The 21,247-nt window shown below is 36.2% G+C and overlaps 1 protein-coding gene across 1 annotated transcript in view; it reads right to left on the reverse strand.

Moving 5' to 3' along the window:
* The window catches only part of GLA1 (Folylpolyglutamate synthetase family protein), a 50,786-nt gene extending 35,815 nt beyond the window's left edge, over positions 1-14,971 (reverse strand). Inside the window, exons 1-4 of the mRNA XM_090009855.1 lie at positions 14,624-14,971; positions 14,193-14,290; positions 2,767-2,917; positions 2,175-2,237 (exon numbers count right to left, since the gene is read on the reverse strand). Of these exons, the coding sequence (XP_089865981.1) occupies positions 2,175-2,237; positions 2,767-2,917; positions 14,193-14,290; positions 14,624-14,929 (618 nt within the window). The 5' untranslated portion in view covers positions 14,930-14,971. The remainder of the gene's footprint in view (positions 1-2,174; positions 2,238-2,766; positions 2,918-14,192; positions 14,291-14,623) is intronic.
* Positions 14,972-21,247: the final 6,276 nt, after the last annotated feature.

Consider the following 21,247-nt stretch of genomic DNA (forward strand, 5'->3'; position numbering starts at 1 on the left):
ATGTTAAAAGAGACTTTGTTGGGCCCAAAATTTGATTTGGGTTTAAGAAAGGAAAAACGTGAAATAGAAGGAAGGTGGGTATTCACGCTGAGATTTTTGGATTCAGATCTGATTATGATCTGAAATAAAACAACTCTGAAATAAAGGCTGATGTAACGAATTAGGTAGAGGAAAAAAAATAATATGATTAACGATTAAATCAACTTGAAATAAATAAAGGAAACGATGAGGATTTAGAGACGTCAAATCATATCTGATTGAATCAGATCAGATTTGACGTTACTGGAATAGGGTTATGAAGAGAAAAGGGTATGGTCTGACGTGACCAGATCTGATTTAGCAAAGGGGCAAGAAAAACGATGAGATCTAATCTAGTATGATTAGATCGATTTTGAAAAGGGGAGAGATAAGGAGATCTGATTGGATGTGACCAAATTTGGAATTAAAAGAAAGGAAGAAGAAGAAAATCATGACCTGATGGTTGTGCCTCGACCCACTCTGATACCATGTGAAGACTGCTGTGTCCCTTAGTTTGCGTGTCCTGCTGCACAAAGAAAATAGAGAAGAAAAGAATAGGAGATGAACTGAGGTCATGCCCTAGCAGGGACGCCTCCCTTGAATATATATTAAGTGAGAAAAATACATGACAAAATACAATAATACCCTTCTGGTATGAAATGATTTCCAACACAGAGAAATACCCATAATACCCTCGCGTGTATTTCTAACATTGCCCACCTCTACCAAATATTGTGTTTGTTGTCAATAGGATTTGTCAATATATGCATGAAACCACAAACATTCACTGGGTTGATGTGAACATTGTGAAGTGTATTCTTTGTCATCTCAAGAGTACCCTATACTATGGGTTAATTATCAAACCATCAACTCACCAAATTCTGTCGACCTATTTAAATGCTGAGTGGGTTGGACACTTAAATGATAAAAAATCCACAGGTGAATATGATGTTTACTATGGGCCCAAATTTAATATCATGGAGCTCTCAAAAGCAACCTATTATATTCATGTCCAGCAATAAACCTGGGTATAGAGCATTAGCTAGTGAAGTAGCATCACTTGGCTACGATTTCTTCTTTAGGAACTTGGAATAGCCCTATACCAGACTCCAATTTTGTGGTGTAAAAATGTTGGTGCTTCATATCTGATAGTGTATCCATTGAACTTGAAGGGGCCTGTTAGAGAAGCATCAAAACCCAAACCATCTAAGAAACATCTAGATCCAACTAAGGAATCAGACTCGTCTGTGGAGGTGTCCAAGTCAAATCAAATGAACAAGTTACCAAATGAAGTTGACACTACCAAAACAGCTAGGAGACACAGATATTATCAATATAGCTCAACATTAAGGAAGACGAGGAAAATCCTACAATTAAGGGATTGACTTGGTAAGATAAGGGTGACAATATGAGAAGTCTAGATACATGCTTAATTACTTATGCTTATACAATAAAGCAATTAGAAATCAATAATAGCAACTTGTTGATAAATGGTAAATTTGCCAAGTGTGTAATTCCCATACAGTATGGCATTTCAACACCATGTAAATCTGTTACACAAAAATATATTTATTCTCCTCTCATCCTCTTAATTGATTTAACTGAGAGAGAGAGAGAGAGATTAGACTCCCATGGACCTAGGTTCATACTCAATTGAACCACATAAATCGTGTGTTCATTTTGTGTGTGTGCTCTGTGATTGTTGACTCCTTTTTGTGAACATATCATGCATGCAACCTTTCCATTCATGAGTTCCTTTGCACTGAATCTAGTTTAGAAGATGTCATTCTGTATTCTAGGGTTAATTTATTTGTTGGTAGTGCATCAAATGCTTCTATGCCAGAAGAAAATAAGGGAGCCACTGAACTTGACAGGGATTTCCAATTTATTATATCTTTCCAGAAAATTTATTGTCCAGATACCTTGCACATAAGTCCTTATTAAAAGGCGGGTATAATCAGGTGTTCATAAAGCAATGATATCCAAGCAGTTTCAATCACTAAGTTTGACTATTCAAATGAATTAGTCTTCATAATAGTTGAATTTTCCTGAAGGGTTTCAAGGAAGACAAATGAACAACCACATTTAGGAGCTACAAAGAAAAGAGGCAAAGAATTATAATCATGCAATCAAAATAAAGAAAGATAAGAGCCTACCTCAACCACTGCAACGTCGACTTTCTCTTGGGCAAACAGTGTAAATGCCAAAGCTGTCAGAACCTGAAGTTCCATTGTCATTCACTCCATCAACCATATCAGATAAAATATTTCCAGAAAAGCATAAATCTGAACAACAATAGAATGGCGAATGAAGTGAAAGGACATGGGCGACTCAATGTTCCTAACATTCTGGGCCACAGGTGAAAAGTGAACTTTTTCTGCAAAAAAAACTGCAATTACACTTTAAAGGAATATCAGAAACTCAAAGTTATGATTGTTCATGAAGGCTCTGACGAATGACATATTTGTCTCAAGTTGGTGTGCATTGCAAAGATATAGAACAGAAAGTCGAATGTGCATTTAAATGGATGTGATTTGGAACAAATATATCCCCAATGAACCTGAGATATTCAGAACACTTTTGCAAGGGGCCTACTGTGGACATAAAGAAAAGATAGGACCAGATCAATAAGTATTATGCATTTGGAGCAAAAGTTCACTCAGTAAGAAAGATTGATAAATCGCTGAAAATGCTATAAGTGTAATAGTTCAAAGGTCAGTTACAACATTGTCAACTAGCAATCTGTACCTCAAAGTGAGTGAGAGATCCTTTCTCCAATTGAATAGATTGATCAATAATACTTTTAACACCATAGAAAAGCTTATTAAGAGTGTCAATAGACACTATTTCTCCATTTTTGCCAAGTGACATCCGCTCTCTTATACTTCGCAAATGTGGACTGTAAGAAAGAGAAAAAAGAAATGATAACCTAAAACTACTCAGACCATCAATAGATAATAAAAACTATTCACTCAATATCAATAATGAATAACTAAAAGAACTTTAAATATATTACAGTTCAGCATTTTAATGGCCATGACAAATTGAAGCAAGATCCCCTCATAATGAGGGAACTTGACAGTTGTCAACATCCTGGTTCATGAATCTCATCGCATGCCAAGCATCAAAAACATACACACACTCACATGCATTTGTATGTACGCATGCATGTATAGTGTACATATGTATATGTGTATGGTTTGTGGATGCAGGCATGCATGTATGAAAACAGATATCATCTGCAAGAGAAAGAGTCCAAGGATGGCACATGTCAAGCACAAGCATGACTTACAAGAATTGTGAATTCCCATTACCTTTCATAGATAACAATAAATCACAGGGGTGGAAGCAAAAATATTGATTTGCCTGCTGTCTATTTCTCTTCCAATCAATCATAAGGGTTAGAGGCATGAACATGTAATGAAATAGCGGAAAATGCAAAAACAATGACACTAAGGGCTTACAAGATCACAATCACAATGTGCATAAGCACAAGTCCACTAGGGGACAATACAATAACCAACAAAGGGCAACAACAAAAGCACTAAGTGCATATAAAACATTAAAGAACTAAATAGAAAAACACAAAACATAAAAATATTTACCTTTATTGAGCATAAATGCTTAAGAGAAACATTGAAAAATGAAAGGAAATAAAAGCCCCTATTTATACACATACAAGAGAGAGGGAGACCTCAATAGAGCTGTTGGACCGTTCCATCAGCTATATTGACTAGTCAACTCTATGTTAACTAGTAAAAAAAGAACCTAACAACTATATTTGGTATTTGACCAAATAATCCTTATAAAAACAGAAAAAGACAAAAAGAAAAGAATAAAATAAAGTATTAGTTTTCCCCTAATGAGTATTTACCAATTATATCATTTATAAATAAACTATATATACATATATATGAATATATATATACAATATGAACCAAAATATATATGCATGAAAATACATATATATACATGTACAACTTAACAGAACATGCAAAAATGAAAACAGCAGAATCAAAAAAAATATCTGAAAGGAACATTTGCCAATTACAGAAAGATGAAAAAAGGGCATTGAATGCTTCAAGTGTTAAGATATATAGATATGTTGTATATATTTATTTATTTATACATATATATCATGTTTATTGTTTTGCAATAGGTTATGCCCTTTAGGGGTATTTTGGTTATTTTGTACACTTGTAATAGGTTCTGCCTATTAAGGACAGATTTGACCTTTGTGTTAGTTTTCTTTATTTTTGTCTTTTTATTGGTATCTAGGGATTTTTGGCCTTTTAGACTATAGAGTCGTTGGGAGTTCTCAACAACTATATTGGGGCTCCCTTGGCCCTCCTATGTTGTATATAAAAAGGGATCTCTTGTCCCTATTTTCTTTAATGTTTTACTAAGCATTCGAACTCAATAAAAATTTATTATTTTTATGTTTTGGATTCTTTTGTGTATGCCCATTGGTGGCTCTTATGATCTTATGTATTTGCCATTGAATGGCATGAGTATTGTCCTTTTGTGGACTTGTGCTTTGCCCTTGATGGCTCTTTTGCATTTCTCTTGCTTTCATTACATGGTATCAGAGCCAAGATATGACCATCTTGGTATTTGGCCTTTAACCATGGATTCAGGATTCTTTGATCGTGGAGATAAGAGAATCTTAATCTATCTTAAAAACTTTGTTTATTTTTTGCTTTTGTTGTCTATCTCATGCATTTTGTATGAGAAAGCATTTTCTTAATGTTTTTTTTAAAGGAAAATTATTAAAAAAAATTGATTGTTGTTCTTTCGAAATCTCTTTGAAATATTCTTTGTTTCTTGGTTGATCATAAGCACATGATTAAGTGCTTTTGAATGTTTATGTTTTCTTGTTTTTTCAAAATTTATTGTGTTTTTATCCTTGTCTTGGACTTAGTTGAACTCGTATTGGTGTTGTTTCTTTCAATCTTGTTAAATAGTTTAAAATGATTTGAAATATCTTTTTTAACTTTGTATTATGTTTTTGTGTGTTATTTACACGTGATCTTACGAGATCTTGCTTAACTTGTGTTTGATTTTTTTTTCTTTGACATGCTCTTGTGTAAAACCTAGATACTTTATGTATTTGAGAAGTATTAATATGTGGTTGGTTCTTAGTGATCATGAGTATCTTGTTATTTTTGTAAATTTGGATTTATATACATGATTTTTCCCTATAGATATATGATCTTTGTGCCCTTGAGATTTTTTCACATTAATGTTTGAGTTTGTTTATTCGATCATAAGGTTTTGAGCATGTTTTCTTCATGCATGACTTGTTCCTTATGGAAACTATGCACTATCCTTATGTAATTTATGTAACTCTTCTATGAGGTTTATGAAAACATTTTAATCTACTTTTTAAAGATTATTAAAAATATTTATCTTATTGTGTGCTCTCTTGTTGGCCCTTGTGATTGTGCTCATTTGTGGCTTGTGTTTTTACCCCTTGGGAGGTATTTATGACCTAAGTAGTTTTGTGAGTGCACTTATCGCACTTGAATTATTTATGCCCTTAGTGGCCCTTTCTGCTTGTCCACTTTGGATTCTTTGGTGGACATTTACTTGTATATTGTCATATGATTGCATTTATTGCATGGATCTATTAAAATTATTTGAGGATTCAAATTCTTGTTGTTTGACTTGATTTGAAAATTTTATTATAAATTGGTTCTTCTTTCCTTCATCCTTGGAAAGAGATTTTTCAAGGTTTTCCTATTGTCTCTTTGTTTTGGCTTAGTCCATCTCTTTTTTATTCGTAGTATTCATTATTTTGTTCAGCCTTTCCGAGGTGAGTTGTGTGCACCTCAGTATTGTAGAGCCAGAGATGTTTGTTAGGGTGAGTTGTGTGCAGCTTTTTTTTTTGTCAGTTTAGATTGTCAAGTTATGAGTGTAGTATTGGCACTTGTTTTGGCTCTGACTAACAGTTGTTTAATCTCTAGTTCTATGAGTGAGTTGTATCATTCAAATGTTTATATGACCCTTGTTGTTTATTGGATGCTCCTATTGATCTTTATTAGTGAGGGCTCAATTGTTATTCGCTTGTGACCATATTGGTCCTTATATATTAAATCTCATAATATTCCAAAATTTATTGCTTTTTGCCTTGATTTGAATATTGTTTTCAAATTTGCTTTCTTAATGACATCAGTTTGTTTTCATTACAATATTTTTACCTCTTTTGTTTTCTTCAATCTTCCCTCTTATTTAAGTGATTTTTCTTTGGATAAGAGATTTTGTTTATCAATTTTACAATCACGTATGTAGTGAGCTATGTAGTGAGCTACGTGAACCCGTTACAGTTGATTGTATTTTTTACAATTTTACAACCATTTGTGAGGTGAGGTGTGTGCACCTCTTTTGGTCATAGTTGGTAATTATTGTTAGTTTATGTAATGCCCCAAAATGTCGAACTTGTAATCTTTTGGGAGAAATTTAAATGCTTGCCAATCAATCCTTTTTCAGAGTTTAAAATAGCAGTTCAGCGAAAAAATAGTGTTTGAAATAATAAGTCAATCGACCTTAGGCGCATTACAGGCGAACTTTCCTTTAAAGAATAGATTTGTATTTTTATATAAGTATTGAAACCACATAGATTCAAAATAAAGTTTTCAATAATTAAAGTTTATACAAAAGAGAAATTTTCAAAAGAAACTCTTATGCAAAATTTCAAAATGTGCTCAAGAACGAAACATCAAAGAAAGAGTGGGATCTTGATATCGTCACGTCATCGCGCAATCGTCTGTAGTACCAACCTAATCATTAATTGTACCCCATGAAATGGGTTAGACTTATAAAAATTTGATAGGTGCATAGATATCAAAATTCAGAAGAAGACGAACATATGTGTTGTTCCTTTCGTGATGTGCAGTTCAGAATAAGTAAAATGAGCATGATAATCTTATTTCGATATTAACTGTCCTGATGGCACGCACAGGAGAAACGTAAAAATAAATGAGACTGCCCGAGGGTTTGTTATTCTATGTATTTTGATGCCTCGAACAACTAGATGAGTCCGCTCCTAAGAGGACGACCAATGACCGAGAGAATTCTCTAGAGGCTACTTGTTCAAGGGGATGCATCTGAACTTCTTTAGAAATCATTGAGATCTACCACCTATGATAATTTTTGGTAGTCCAGTCGCCTAACTTCGATAATTGAGGACACTGAGTCATTGCAACTCGAGGAGCGTAGTTGTTAACAACTTGTCCATCGGAGTTTTTTATCATCTCATCCTCTCTCTTGACTGAACCAAAGAGACGAATGGGTATGTCAGGTTCTTTTTTTAACTGACGACGCATTCTACATGCTCTGGTCTTTCAAACCAAATCGAGCATCTTGCATGTGAAAACGATCATCACTATTTATTGATTTTCTTTTAATCACCGTATTTTCACGTTACAAGGTTACCATAAACCTCATGTCCAATCATCATAGTACTAACATGTCGTGCATGTATCATAGTACCACTACGATGAGAGGGATATCGGTTTCTCGAAAAGAAACCCCAACATTTATTTAAAATTTTCAATGTTCCATGCTTTAGACCAGAGAATATTCGAGTCATTTTGGATACCAAAGACAAAGATTGGATGTACGTACCACCTAGAGCTACATAGTAGATGCCTTTGTTACGCAGGTTTGAGGGAAAAACTCGGTTGCAAATACGCAAACGCCAAATACTTATTTTGTTTTTTCGAGACAATGAATATTACGAGCTTAAAATCTCGCATGTGAAATCCTTTTTAAAAATAGAAACTTGGCGAGGATGCGCAAATCTGTGTCTTTAAATGCACACGTAATCTGAAGTAGGCAGGAGTACGCGAAACTATGCCTTGTAAAATTCTATATACGTATATAGAATACATATATAGTAAAGCATAAGTTTGTGCACATTACAGCGCCGCAGCAAAGTAAATGACATAAAGCAAGGCCCGATGTGCGAAACCACACATCGAGCTAAATAAATTGCGTAAGCGATAACCGATTTAAGAAATTGTACATTAGCTAAATAAACTGCGTAAGTGATGCGTGATGCACGATGTACGAAATCGTACATCGGCTAAATAAATTGCGTAAGCAGTAGCCTGTGCACACTATAGCGCGGCGGCAAAGTAAATAACATAATTTAAATGGACAAGAATATGCAAAATTGCATCCTTGAGTTAAAGGCATATATATATATATAAGTTAGAAGTACTCTGTCATTTGTTCTCATATGCAACTTTCCCCTACCTCAGAGATGGTTTGACTCGCTGACGATTCTGAGTGTATGCTCTTAAAGGCTTGTGATTTGGTAAGTGTATCTCGTCTATTGTGCCAATGTGGTGCACTAAAAGATATTGTATTGCGCTGCAAAAATAACAATGCAACAAACTTAATTTAACAGAATAAGCGACACTTGTGTCGCAGAGGTCGAACCCAAACCGAGTTCGTGCCGACCGGATCGAGCCGGGCTTGGATGAACCGAATCAAACTCGTGGCACACAAGTCTGCTCCGGTTACGGGGCAGACTCGGGCTGCGCTCGGTGATAGTCGAGTTGGGTCTGGCCCCCAAACAAGACAGAGAACCGGGCTGGGCTCAATAGGCCGACCTAGGGGACAGCTGCAGCAGGATGTTGTAGCTGTCACCAAAAAGAAGAAGGCTGACGGCCATGCCACTGACGGAGGCAGTGGCTGCCACGTCTGCCGAGAGTCAAAGGCCCCTGCCCGCCACTAGTGGCACATCAGAGGAGCGAAACTAGAGCCCAGCTCAAGTTCAAGAAGACAAAAAAAAAAATGAGTGTCGGCAGGGGAGGTTGACAAGGGAGTGGCCTCAGCCACCCCCTATCGGTTGTCCTACCAAAGCCGCAGCAGCAGCCTATGGCTGCTGAATCGAAAAGGAAGAGGGTGTTGGGAACCCTCTGTCGTGGTGAGCCAAAGCCACCATCGCAGGTGGCACTGGTCTGCCGGCAACACAAAGAGGAAAAAAAAAAGGGGAAGGGTGCTCGGCACCATCGCAGGTAGCTCTGGTTTGCCGGCAGCACAAAGAAGGAAGAAAAAAAGGGAGTTACAGAGAGAGACGAGGAGCGGGAGGCTCTAGTGAGCCTGCAAGAGAGAGAGAGAGATTTGAGAGATAAGAGGGATATAGGAGAGAGAAATTCGGGTACTTATAGTGAGAGGAGTGGCGGGAGGTGGTTCCAACGAGGGATGTCGAGAGGGGTGAGGCATCGGGTGTGCCGACGACAGGAAGAAAAAGATGAGGGAGACGAGAGGGTCGGGGTCGGGGATCTCCAGCATACGAAAGAGAGGCGAGAGGGTCGACGTGACTCAGGCGAGAGTCAAGAGTCGGGGGGTTCGGGTGTTTTAAAAAGAAAACCCCTTTGTAAGGGGTTTAAATAGAACACGAGAGGGGGGGTGTTCTGCGACTCGGATCCGTGTTGGATCCGATCGGATCCAACCTGGATCTAAAACATCTTTTTTTTTAAACCACAAGCCTTACAGTTTAGATCAATGTTGTCAGACTAGGAAGCAGAAGCGAGAAGCAATGCATTTTAAAATATATAGGAAGCAGGAAGCAAGAAATAAAAAAAAGAAATATAATAATTGAATGTAAATTAAAATGAAACAAACAAAAACTAAAATAAATGTGACTATTCATAAATTTCATGATTTTTTAGTAATAAGAATTAAATTTTTAACAAAATCTAAAATCGATAACTACCAATTCAAAGAAAGCACGTGGAAGTGAGTGAGAAGAGAGAGAGAGAGAGAACACATAAAAAATATGAAATGTTGAGTAAAAGAACATATAAGAAGAATAGATAAAGCGTGTGGAAAGCATAGGAGAAGCGTAGGGGAATCGAGGTTCTCATCAAGTTTCGAAAGTTAGGAGCATCATGCTTCTGAAGCGAGTTTCAGGGAAGTGGGTGTCTCACCTATCTAGGAAGTTTTCAGTAACTCTAGTTTAGATAGCCGATATTGCTGGTGAATGGTTACTAGTATGGTTATTATTGACATTTGTATTTGATCTCTTGTCCTATGCGTTGATACACTTGAATTTTGAAGATATTGAGTTGGAGGTCAAAGAGGTGATTAATGATATTTGCAAATATCATTTCTCTTGTTATATTTTGTGCAATGTTGTAAGTATCGTATCGTATCACTGTATCGTAAGATATGGTATAGTACGATACATATCGTTACTATAAAGAATATTGATATGTTACACACTCGTATTGTATCTATATCACTACTATCTTGTGTATCATACGATACGAGGTGTATCGTACGATATAGGGGTCAGCGCACTAAAAAAGAGGCTGAATCATAATTTTTCAGTTTTGGATTTTAAAGACATAATTTTTCAGTTTTGGATTTTAAAGACCTCTTAAGAGTTGACTCCCCATTTGTGTATAAGCCAATAGAGAGGTATCCACGCACCCTAAGACTCGTGACATCGATTTGGGGGTCGATCCGTACACAAGAGATGGCTTTTGCAGTTTGCTAAAGTAAAAGTTCATTTTCACCATTTTTCCAATCAAGGAAGTGGGTTAAAGTAAAAAATCATTATTATAAGTAAAATTACAAAGCTACCCTCCAAAAAAATTTTGCATGCAACCCCCACCAACTTACCGCAAAGTTGGATCCGTGAAAATTAGAGATTTATATCAAGGTAAAAATCAGGCTCCACACTCCTCCAAAAAAGATGGGATCAGATGATCCGGCATGGCAATGGGACACTCAAGTAATAAGTGAAAACTGATTGAAAATCGAGTGCAACTGTTGACATGATATTTTTTTTATGTAATATAAAAGTATGAGTCTTGTGGCATGTTCTTAATTACAAGATATTTAATATTTTGCATTGTTCTTGTGAGATAGTTGATGTTTGATGATGTCTTATGCACCTTATAGAGACATAAATGCTTCATATGTGATTTTATGGTTATATTTTGTGCAATTCATTTTAGAATTTTTGACAGTTTTTTCTGATTTTTCATGATTTTTTTTTAAATGTTTTATTAAAAATTGTGTTTTTTTACAATACGATACGTATCTTAATTTGGGCCCGACCAATACGGATAACGATATGATACTTACAACCTTGGTTAATATGCATGTTGTTGTGTTTTGCTTATTATAATTAATTATTCATACCTTTGTTTGAAATGTTTACCTAAGCCTTTAGGACTCTATGTATCCATAATTGTCTATATCTTCTTGATATTGTATGTCTAATATGTACTTGTCTTTAGACTTTAGTAGTCAAAATTCTTCTATGATCAATATTTATCTTTTTCTTGAAAAATATGTTAATTTTATGATTATGATTGTCTAATGAGAATTATTAAAAATTGTTTTGAAGTATATTCCTTGTGTCTCTTAATCACTATTGTGCCTTGCTTGTATTGGTGGTAATTTTTATAAAATATTAAAAATTATTGCGTAAAGTTATTTTTCTTAATACTTGCTTTTAAAAGTGGTTAGTTTATTTTCTACTTTTATGTTTTGTTGGCACACTTAACCATCCTCTCTCCATATATATATATATATATATATATATATATATATATATATATATATATATACTTTAATTTGTGTTCTTGTTCAAAATATACTTTGAATCTATATACATATAATCTATAACAATTCTTAATTTTTGTCATGTTAAAACTCTTTCATTTTCTCTTAAAACTATTTAAGTTAAGATATTTTTCACTGTGTAGTTGAAACCTTTGTTTTGTTCTCTTCGCAGGTTCTATGGGTTGAGAAAGTTTTTTTTTTTTTTATACATCATATCATGAAGATGGAGATAGCCGATGAAGGCATTTGTGGAAGATTACCAATGAAGACTTTCGAAGACTTGTATTTACAAACTTTCAATTAACACACCATAAGTTTGAGGGGCAGTGTTAAGATATATATATATATCATGTTTATTGATTTGTAATAGGTTATGCTCTTTAGTGGTATATATTTTGGTCATTTTGTACACTTGTAATAGGTTTTGCCCATTAAGGGGCTAGGGATGCACACGAGCCGAGCTTGGGTAAATCAAGCTCGGCTCGGACAGAAATACCATTGTGCAAGTTCGGAGGCAAGCTTGAATTATGTTGTCCAAGCTCGGCTCAATTCCGTGCCGAGCTTGACCGAATTTCAAAAAATGAATTAAAAAAAAAACATTGTTTACAATTTTCACTGGGCGTGATTCCAAAAAACGAATTCATAAAAAACATTGTTTACAATTTTGAAGGGGTGAGATTTCAAAAAACGAATTAAAAAACTTTGTTTACAAATTTCATGGGGCAGCATTTGAACCCACCACACCACCACCAAAATAGCAGGTACAAGCCTTACCACTAGGCTAGGCTGTACTTTTTAGAATTTAAGGACAACAGAAACTATAAATTATATATAAATACTTTACAGCTGGATTGCCTAAAATAGTTAGTGGTGGGATTTACACAATTGAAAATTTCGAAAAGTAAAATGCACATTTACTCAGTCACGGGATTTAAACCTTCCACCTTTTGATAAAAAGTGCACAGTCATACCCATTAAGGTAAAGAAGGTTCTTGAATCACATGACCAACAAATATATACATAATATATATTACCTGATCGAGCCTAATCAAGCTTAATCGAGTTCAACTTGATCAAGCTTGGCTCGTTTATCTAAGTCGAGCATGGTCTTATGTTCAAGCTCAGCTCATTTATCTTAACGGACAAGCTCGAACCGAGCTTAAACAAGTCGATCCCCGAGCTCGTTGTGCATCCCTATTAGGGGCAGATTTGACCTTTTTGTTATTTTTTTATTTTCTTTTTATTGATATCTAGGGGTGTTTTGGTCTTCTAGACCATAGAGTCGTTGGGGCTCCCCGATGACTATATTTATAGCCATTGGGAGCTCCCAACGACTATATTGGGGCTCCCTTGGCCCTCTTATGTTGTATATAAAAAGGAACCTCTTCTCCCTATTTTCTTTAATGCTTTCCTAAGTATTCTAACTCAATAAAGATTTATTATTTTTATGTTTTGTGTTCTTTTGTGTATGCCCATTGGTGACTCTTATGATCTTATGTATTTGCCATTGATTGGCTTGTGTATTGTCCTTTTGTGGACTTGTGCTTGTGCACTCTCTTTTGATCATTATATGCCCTTGGTGGCTCTTTTGTATTTTTCTTGCTTTGATTACATCAAGTTGTGCCACATGAAGAACTATTTCAACAAAACCAAGGTCATTCTAAACATTCAAAACTACAGCAAGCAAGCTGTGAACATGGTGAAAAAACATGGTCAATGAACACTTCTTACCCTTGCTGAAAGATGGGGTTGTTCAATAGTGACAAAATTAATCATTCCAACTATCATCAAAAGGAAGATTTCATAGAATAGTGCATCTAGATGTGGTTCTCAATTACAGAACAGAATGCAACTCCATTTGAAAATAGTACCACGACAAGTGCATGAAGAAGCAACCTTCAACCTATCCCCACATCATAGCCCCCGGATAGTTTTTTTTCTTTTGAATATGTCCAAAGGGGAAAAGAAATACAAGTATACATGCATATGTATGTGTATGACATATCAAAAGCCAGGCTTAGAGAATCCTTCAGCGCAGAACCACTCCATGTGGATATGCAGGTTTCAATATGGTATCAGCAATCTCCAAGCCCAGATTGCCTGGTAGTTGGCATACAGAATTATGCCTAGCTCAATATGTATCTCGATATGGTTAACCATGGAAAAGACTAGCCCGGGATCTGGATTTACCATACCCAGCACAAATTTGACCCACTGCCAGGTATAAATATAAGCTATGAAAAGTATAGGAAATTATTTAGGCTATTTAAATATAAGATGAAACATGCCACCCAACTTATCCTACTAATTCTAATTATTGAATGCAGGATAGACAAAATATTTAATTGAACTTGATATATAAACTCATAATAGACATTTATTTCCTATATGGAAGAGAAGAAATATATAACATGAATGGCAAAGAACAATAATCATCCGTTTGAACCTCTTTCTATAGGTAAAGTTGGAAAAACCAAAACGAAATTACACACAAACATAAAAGCAATAACCGTGGAAGGTGAAGTCCGCTTCAAACATTACAAACAAGAGAACAGTAAAAGAGAAAGGTTCCATCAATTTCGTACCTAGTATAACAACCAACACAGTATCCTTGTTTTCGTAATATATTAGAGATAAAATGGGCCGTTGATCCTTTTCCCTTGGTACCAGCAATGTGGACAGCCTAAACGCACCACGAATCTAGTGAGTTAGTTTGAGGGGAGAGAAATTCAGCAAATTCGTGTCACCTATTGTAACAAACAGAAATGGCACATAAAGATTCAAGCAGCCTAGCAAGCAATACGGTGAAAATTGGTCTGCAACAATATTAAACAATTTCTCGAGAAAGAAAGAATCTCAGCAACAACAATGAGCCAATGTATTTCCATGGATAAAGAGATGAACATAAGACACAATCTTTATGTGGGTGAGTGAAAAAATCAGCCTTTGGATGTCATCGGAAAAAGCTTTCTTTTGGAAGCACTAGACATAGTGATGCTCTGATCTCGAGTGGCACCTTAAACTCGAGATGAGGGTTGCCAAGGGAGCAGAGCAACCGCCTCATCCTGCCCAAATCGAAGCCGTCATCGGAATCGGTGCCGGCTCCTTTGGGGACGCCCAATTTCTCGTAGTCTTTGAGAGAGTCTAGGTAATCCACAAATTCCTTCAGATGGGGATCCTCCGAATTGGCGGAAAACCATCTTATTCTGGGTATCCAATCGCGGTGAGGTGTCGTTGAGGAGAGAAGGGTGTTGATTCTTGAGGTTCGAAGCAGGATTAATTGGTTGAAGTTCAGGAACGAACCTCCGGAACCCCACCGCATGGAGAGTGTGTTGGTGGTATAGCAGAAACTTAGAGAGAGAGGGAGAGTTTGTGCGTACAGGGCACGTTCTTTTTTTAAATTTATAACCCGAAGACACTGCACCACGCTGGCTCTGCGTACTTACCGTCGTCGCGGCAACAGCTTAAAACTCATAGGCTTTTGGGTCCGAATGAAGTCACGTATATAAGTATGTGGGGCTCGTATATCCGTGTATTGACACCACTTAGCATGGGAGTCTAATAAGATTGCAAAGACCTAAGTACTTTTTTTTTTGTCATTTCTGTCATGAAAGGATGATTCAAGAAAAAAAATGGTGAAATGTTAGTTTAAAAAAACAAAAAAAATGTCTTTTATTTAGAGAAAGAAAATGTTAACTCTTTAAAGTCTAAACATTTCGTTTTTGCCCTAAACAGTTAATGTTTGCACAATCTGTTATAACAAGAGCTCTATCTGATGATGCATCATTTATTATCGTCTGTTATCATCGAAATACCCTTTATCGGCATTTGCTATCATCAAAGCACCCTTTGTTGTCATTTACTGTTGTCGGAGCAACCTTTGCTATTGTCTGCTACCGTCGAAACACTCTTTGTCATTGTCTGTTGTCATCGGAATACCATTTACCGTCATGAAAGCATCGTTGTCACCATCGGCTGCATCTACTTTTTGGGTGTTTCTCCTCCATTGTCGGATTACCAAAACTTGTAGCGTTTCGGTGAGTTTCGTCTAAGGTTTCGTTGTGTAAATAAATCGATTTGTAAATCTAAATGCTAAATCTTATAATTGGTTGTACTATTTATCCTAAATAACACTTATTTTCATACTGAAATAAATTGTTTTGTACATATTCACCTTTCGGGAATCGAAAAATAATTAGCACGATTTGTTCTTATGAAGGCCAAACATTACAATGAGATGTACTTATGAAAGTTACATTTCTACAACGATTTATACGTTGGAATGCAACAATGATTTATACATTTAATGCAATAACGGTTTATACATTCGATGCAGCAATGATTTATACGTTTGAAGCAGTAGCGATCTGTATTTATGAAATTATCACAATTTGTACTTAAGTTTGCTAAATCGTACAACAATGTTTACTTATGAAGCTCAGACATTACAACAATATGTACTTATGAAGGTTGTGATTTCTACAATAATTTGTAAGTTTGAAGCAACAACAATTTATACATTTAAAGCAGTAGCGATGTGTATTTATAAAGTTACCTCGATTTGTACTTAAGTTTGCTAAATCTTAATTACAACGATGTTTACTTATGAAGTCAAATATTGCGATGATTTGTAATGTTGGTGATTGTTTAATGAATGTGATAATTTGTAATAATATATACTTGGGGAGGTGGTTGTAACATATAATAATGTGGTTAATTTTATGTGTTGTTCAAGTTAGCAATGACTAAAGTTCATAAGACAAGAAAGCCTACGTCGTTCAATGAGATGACTATTGAAAAAATTATATGTCAGTCTCATATATATGAGTGTTATGAAATGTACCAAAATATAATGAAGAATGAGAATGACAAAGAGAGAGACAAAGCGTTGGAATTATATAATGTGGAGCATTATCCATCAGATATTGAGGCTGAAGAGCAAAGGAAGAAGGATGAGGAAGAACTAAAGATAAAGAAGAAGAAGAAGAATGACAAAGAGAATGAAAAGCAAAGGAAGAATGAGAAGGAGAATGAAAAACAAAGAAAGAAAAGGCAAATGAAGAAGGAGGAGGAGGAGAGAGAAAGGCAGAGGAAAGAGGTGGGGGGGAATAAAAAGTAAAGGAAGAAAAGGCAAATAAAAAAGGAGGAGAGAGAAAAGCATAGGAAGAATAAGGAGGAGGAGGAAGAGAAGGAAAGACAATTGAAGAAGAAGGAGAATGAAGAAGAAAAGGAAAGGCAAACGATGAAGATGAAAAAGCAAAGGCAAAGGCAAAGGAAAAAGCATCAGGATGATGAAGAAAAAGAAAGGCAAGGGAAGGAGAAGGAGGACGAGAAAGAGAAGAAAAGGCAAAGGAAGGAGGATGAAGAAGAGAATGAAAGGCAAAGAAAGAAGAAGGAGAAGGAGGAGGACGAAGAAAAGGAAGGAGAATGAAGACAAGGAAGATAAGGAAAGAGAAAGGAAGAAGCAGGAGGAGGAAGAAAAGGAAAGGAAAAGGAAAAAGCAAGAGGAGAAAGAGAAGAAAATGAAAAGGAATGAAGAAGTAAAAAAACACAGGAGGGAGGCAAATGAAGGAAGAAGTATAAAAGCAAAGTAGGGAGGCGGCAGAGCAAAGAAGCAACAAGAAAGGCAAAGGAGGAGAGAATGAATGGGTAACAAGAAAAGCAAAGGAGGGAGGAAGAGAAGTGAATGATGGAGTAACAAGAAAGGCAGAGGATGGAATAAGGGGATGAAGAAGAGAAAAGTGTGACCAGGTACGTAAATCGCTCATGTCTGTCATGATTTACTATGATAAGTATTATTATGTATAGCGATTATTGTGATAGTGATTACTATGTATAGTGTTTACTGTGTATAGCAATTACTATGAATGATTTATTGTAATAGGTATTATTATGTATAGTGATTATTATGATAGTGATTACTATATATAGTGATTACTATGTATAGTGATTACTGTGATAAGTATTATTATGTATAACGGTTATTGTAATAGTGATTACTATGTATAACGATAATTGTGATAGCGAGTGTACAACGATTATTATATATAGTGATTATTGTGTACAGCGACATGTAGAAGTACAAATAAGACTAATTTTGATTTTATATAAATAATATATTATTTTATGTTATAGGGAGGTCAGAAGAGAAATAAAACACTAGGTGAAAAGCTCAGAGGGTGGTGTCAGTGGCCTATAGTTCTGTCGTGGTATGAACAACTGAGTGAATATCAGAAGGATCAATTACGAAATATGCACTTTGGCGGCCTTCTAGACCAGCATTATTTTGAAACATGCTAGAACACCATGACCTACCTGGTAAATAAGTGAAATCATAAGACAAACGCATTCCAGTTTGATTCTTTTGAGATCACCATGACTAGGGGTGGCAATCGGGTCGGGTTGGCGGGTCAGGTCGGGTTGGCGGGTCGTGTCGGCAGGTTGGTGGGTCAGCATACTTCAACACGAACCCGGATTTTTTATTAAACAGGTCGGCTGTGATAAACATGGTTAACCCGTTTATTAAGCGAGTAACCCGACACGACATGGTTAACCCGTTTAATAAATGGGTCGGGTCGGGTAAACAGGCTGGCGCATTTAAGAGAGTTTTAGGGTATCCTCTCCAAACCCAGTTCCTCCTCTTCCCTCTCTCGTCCCCATCTATGATGGCGTCGGCGATCTTGGGAAAATCCCATCTTCTCAGGAGAGTGCATGCTTCCCCTATGTCTTCCTGTCACGGTGTGGCCACCAAGTCTTGGAGGTCCTCGTCCTCCTTCTCAACCGTCGCTCATTCGCGGCCCTTCAGATTTCCCCTTCGTTCCCTTGTGGCGCTGTCAAAAATCATGCAGGTTTTGGTGATGGACGTGAAGTGCTTCTCGACCAGGCCGACCACTTCATCCCTCAACGATTCTTCGCCCAACTGGAGCAATCGGACACCCAAGGATACGATTATGTTGGATGGGTGTGATTTCGAGCATTGGCTCGTCGTCGTGGAGCCTCTAGAGGGAAACCCCACCAAGGATGAGATCATTGATAGCTATATTAAGTCACTCGCTCATGTTCTTGGGTCGTACGTTTCTTGCTTTTTACTCATTTTGATTCTCTCTCTCATCTTGTGGCTTTCTTTTATGTAAGGGGAATGGGTGTTTTCATATTCTCGTTTGTGTTTCTTCTTCTTGTTGGTGCATTTCTATTTGGGTGTTCTGAAAAGAAATGATGACAAGGAATGATGGGCATTTGTTTATAAGTTAATCTGTATGCTTTTATCTGTAAATTCTGATATACATTCCATAATCTAGTTCTATGGCAACCTTTTTTTTTGGAATGAGATAATTGTTCGATTTTGGAATAATTGTTTGAGTTCGAGTAAATGGGTTGGCGGGTCGGGTTCGGGTAAGCAGGTTGTCCCACCTGCCTAACCCATTTATTAAACGGGTTAGACAGGTTGGCATACCCCTAACACGAACCTGACCCATTTAATAAACGGGTTAGGCGGGTCGATCCATTTACGACACGAACCTGTTTAAGCCAAACTCGGCTAAGAAGTGGGTTGGCGGGTTGTGTCAGATTTTGCCACCCCTAACCATGACCCTAGAAGATATGGTGTAGATTATGGGTCTTAAGTGTCATAGAAGTGTTGTCCTAGCACGTGATTCAAACTATAATGCAAGGGACAAGTGCACGACCCTTCTAGGAATATCGATGGAGGATTGAGGTCAATGTATTGCTGGTGGAAGCAATTCCACATCGATGAAAGTTTTTTCTTTCTGTAATAAATGAAAAGGCTGGTCCGCTACATGTGCATCTGAAAAGCTGACAAAGAGTTGTGCAACTTCCTTCTTTATTTTTTTTGGACTTACTTTATTTTTTTATTTGTCTTGTCCAATGTTAAGTTACCTGTTACTACAGTTTTTGAAAGACTTAGATGAAGTCGACAACTATGCATGGGGTGTTGCTATGCTTGCATGTTTGTACAGTCAACTTTACCATGCGAGTAAGGGTACAAAAACTGTCAGAGCGTTTTGGCCATTTGTCTAGGTAATTGTTTATTACATATTTGGTAGTTGTAGACTAAAATCGTTTAACGTTATAGTCTTACTAATATATTGATTTTGTAGGCCTGAGCGTGGGAGAAAATTGTCGCCTTGTGTCCTCAGTGTGGCTCTGTGATTTGTGGTTTTCTCAAAATCTGTCGGTGAACTACAATAAATGTCAAGGAAGATAATGCTAAGTTCATTTTAGATAGTCTATAATTAAATGAGGTAAATAGTTTAAAATCATTAACAATTGTTTCATTATTCATCATTCATTAGTATAAATCATTGAAATGTTTAGCACTCTTAAGTAATCATCGTTGTAGGATTTTGTCTTCGTTAGTATAAATCGTTATTGCATTAACATTCAGTAGTATAAATTGTTCTAATGTTTAACATTCTTAAGTAATGATCCTTACAAGATTTTGTATTCCTTAGTATAAATCGTTATTGCTTTAACATTTAACTTTCATTAGTGTAAATCGTTGTAATATTTAGCATTCTTAAGTAATGATTGTTGCAGGATTTTGTCTTCATTAGTACAAAGTGTTATCATTTTAGCATTTAACATTCGTTATTGCAAACCATTGTAATGTGTAGTGTTCATTAGTGTAAATCATTTTAATACAAAGCATTCATTAGTAACAATCGTTATAATATATTTAGCACTCGTTATTATAAATTATTTTAATATTTAGCATTCATTAGCATGAATAATTATGTCTATACCTAAACCATAATTTCCAATGTACAAGTTGTGTAGAGACCGTATGGAGATGGGGAGGACGAAAAAGAAGAGGTTGTTGCTGAGGCTGCGAGACTGCATGGCTGCAATATTTGGCTGTTTAGCAAATATGAAGCCGAGTTGCAGCATGATAGTCGAGTTCTCCTACAAGCTCGCTTAGGACAGTCTACCCTAAAGCAGTCTGTGGAAGTGAGAAGGAAGATAAATAGTAATGGGGACAGGAACGTGAATTGGCACGAACGCTTCAGGAAATAATTGGATAGCTGGTACAAATGAGGTGTTTGTGCCATAACATATGTTTATAAAGAACGACAATATGACCTCAACTATTTCAAAAATATTGGAAACCCAAGCGTTGAAATATGAAGATTAAGAAGAAGCAACGTGGAAATATTGGGAACTCATGCATCCCTTCTTTCCCCCATCATGTTGTCTCCCAGCATAGAAAAAATGTCCATCGTGTCCCATCGGCTACAACAATGATTCTCTTAGTTGCAGTACATCTTGATGAGCGAAGACAACTCACAAAAAAAAAGGTAGTCTCTGCCACAAGGTTAGAGATGTTGGAGAGGGAGAATAAGGAGTTATGGAAGCAGGTGAGGAATTTGGGGAGATAAATGCAGACATAAAATGGTACGCTGGTATAGATGATTACTAGTGGTTTCAATAAGATCGATGGAACCAAGAGGCCACCAATAAAAGAGAGTCTGCTAAGGAAAAGAAAGAGACGATTTGTATGTCATAGTTCATCTGAGTTGTCAAGTGACACTGAATAATCATTATGTGATTTTTTTATCCTGATAATTATTTATTGTAATTGTATAATTTTTTATGTAATTCTATAATTCTTTTTTATAATGTG

Source organism: Nuphar pumila, chromosome 6 (genome assembly GCF_984573655.1).
Source record: "Nuphar pumila chromosome 6, dmNupPumi1.hap1.1, whole genome shotgun sequence".
Lineage (NCBI taxonomy): Eukaryota > Viridiplantae > Streptophyta > Magnoliopsida > Nymphaeales > Nymphaeaceae > Nuphar > Nuphar pumila.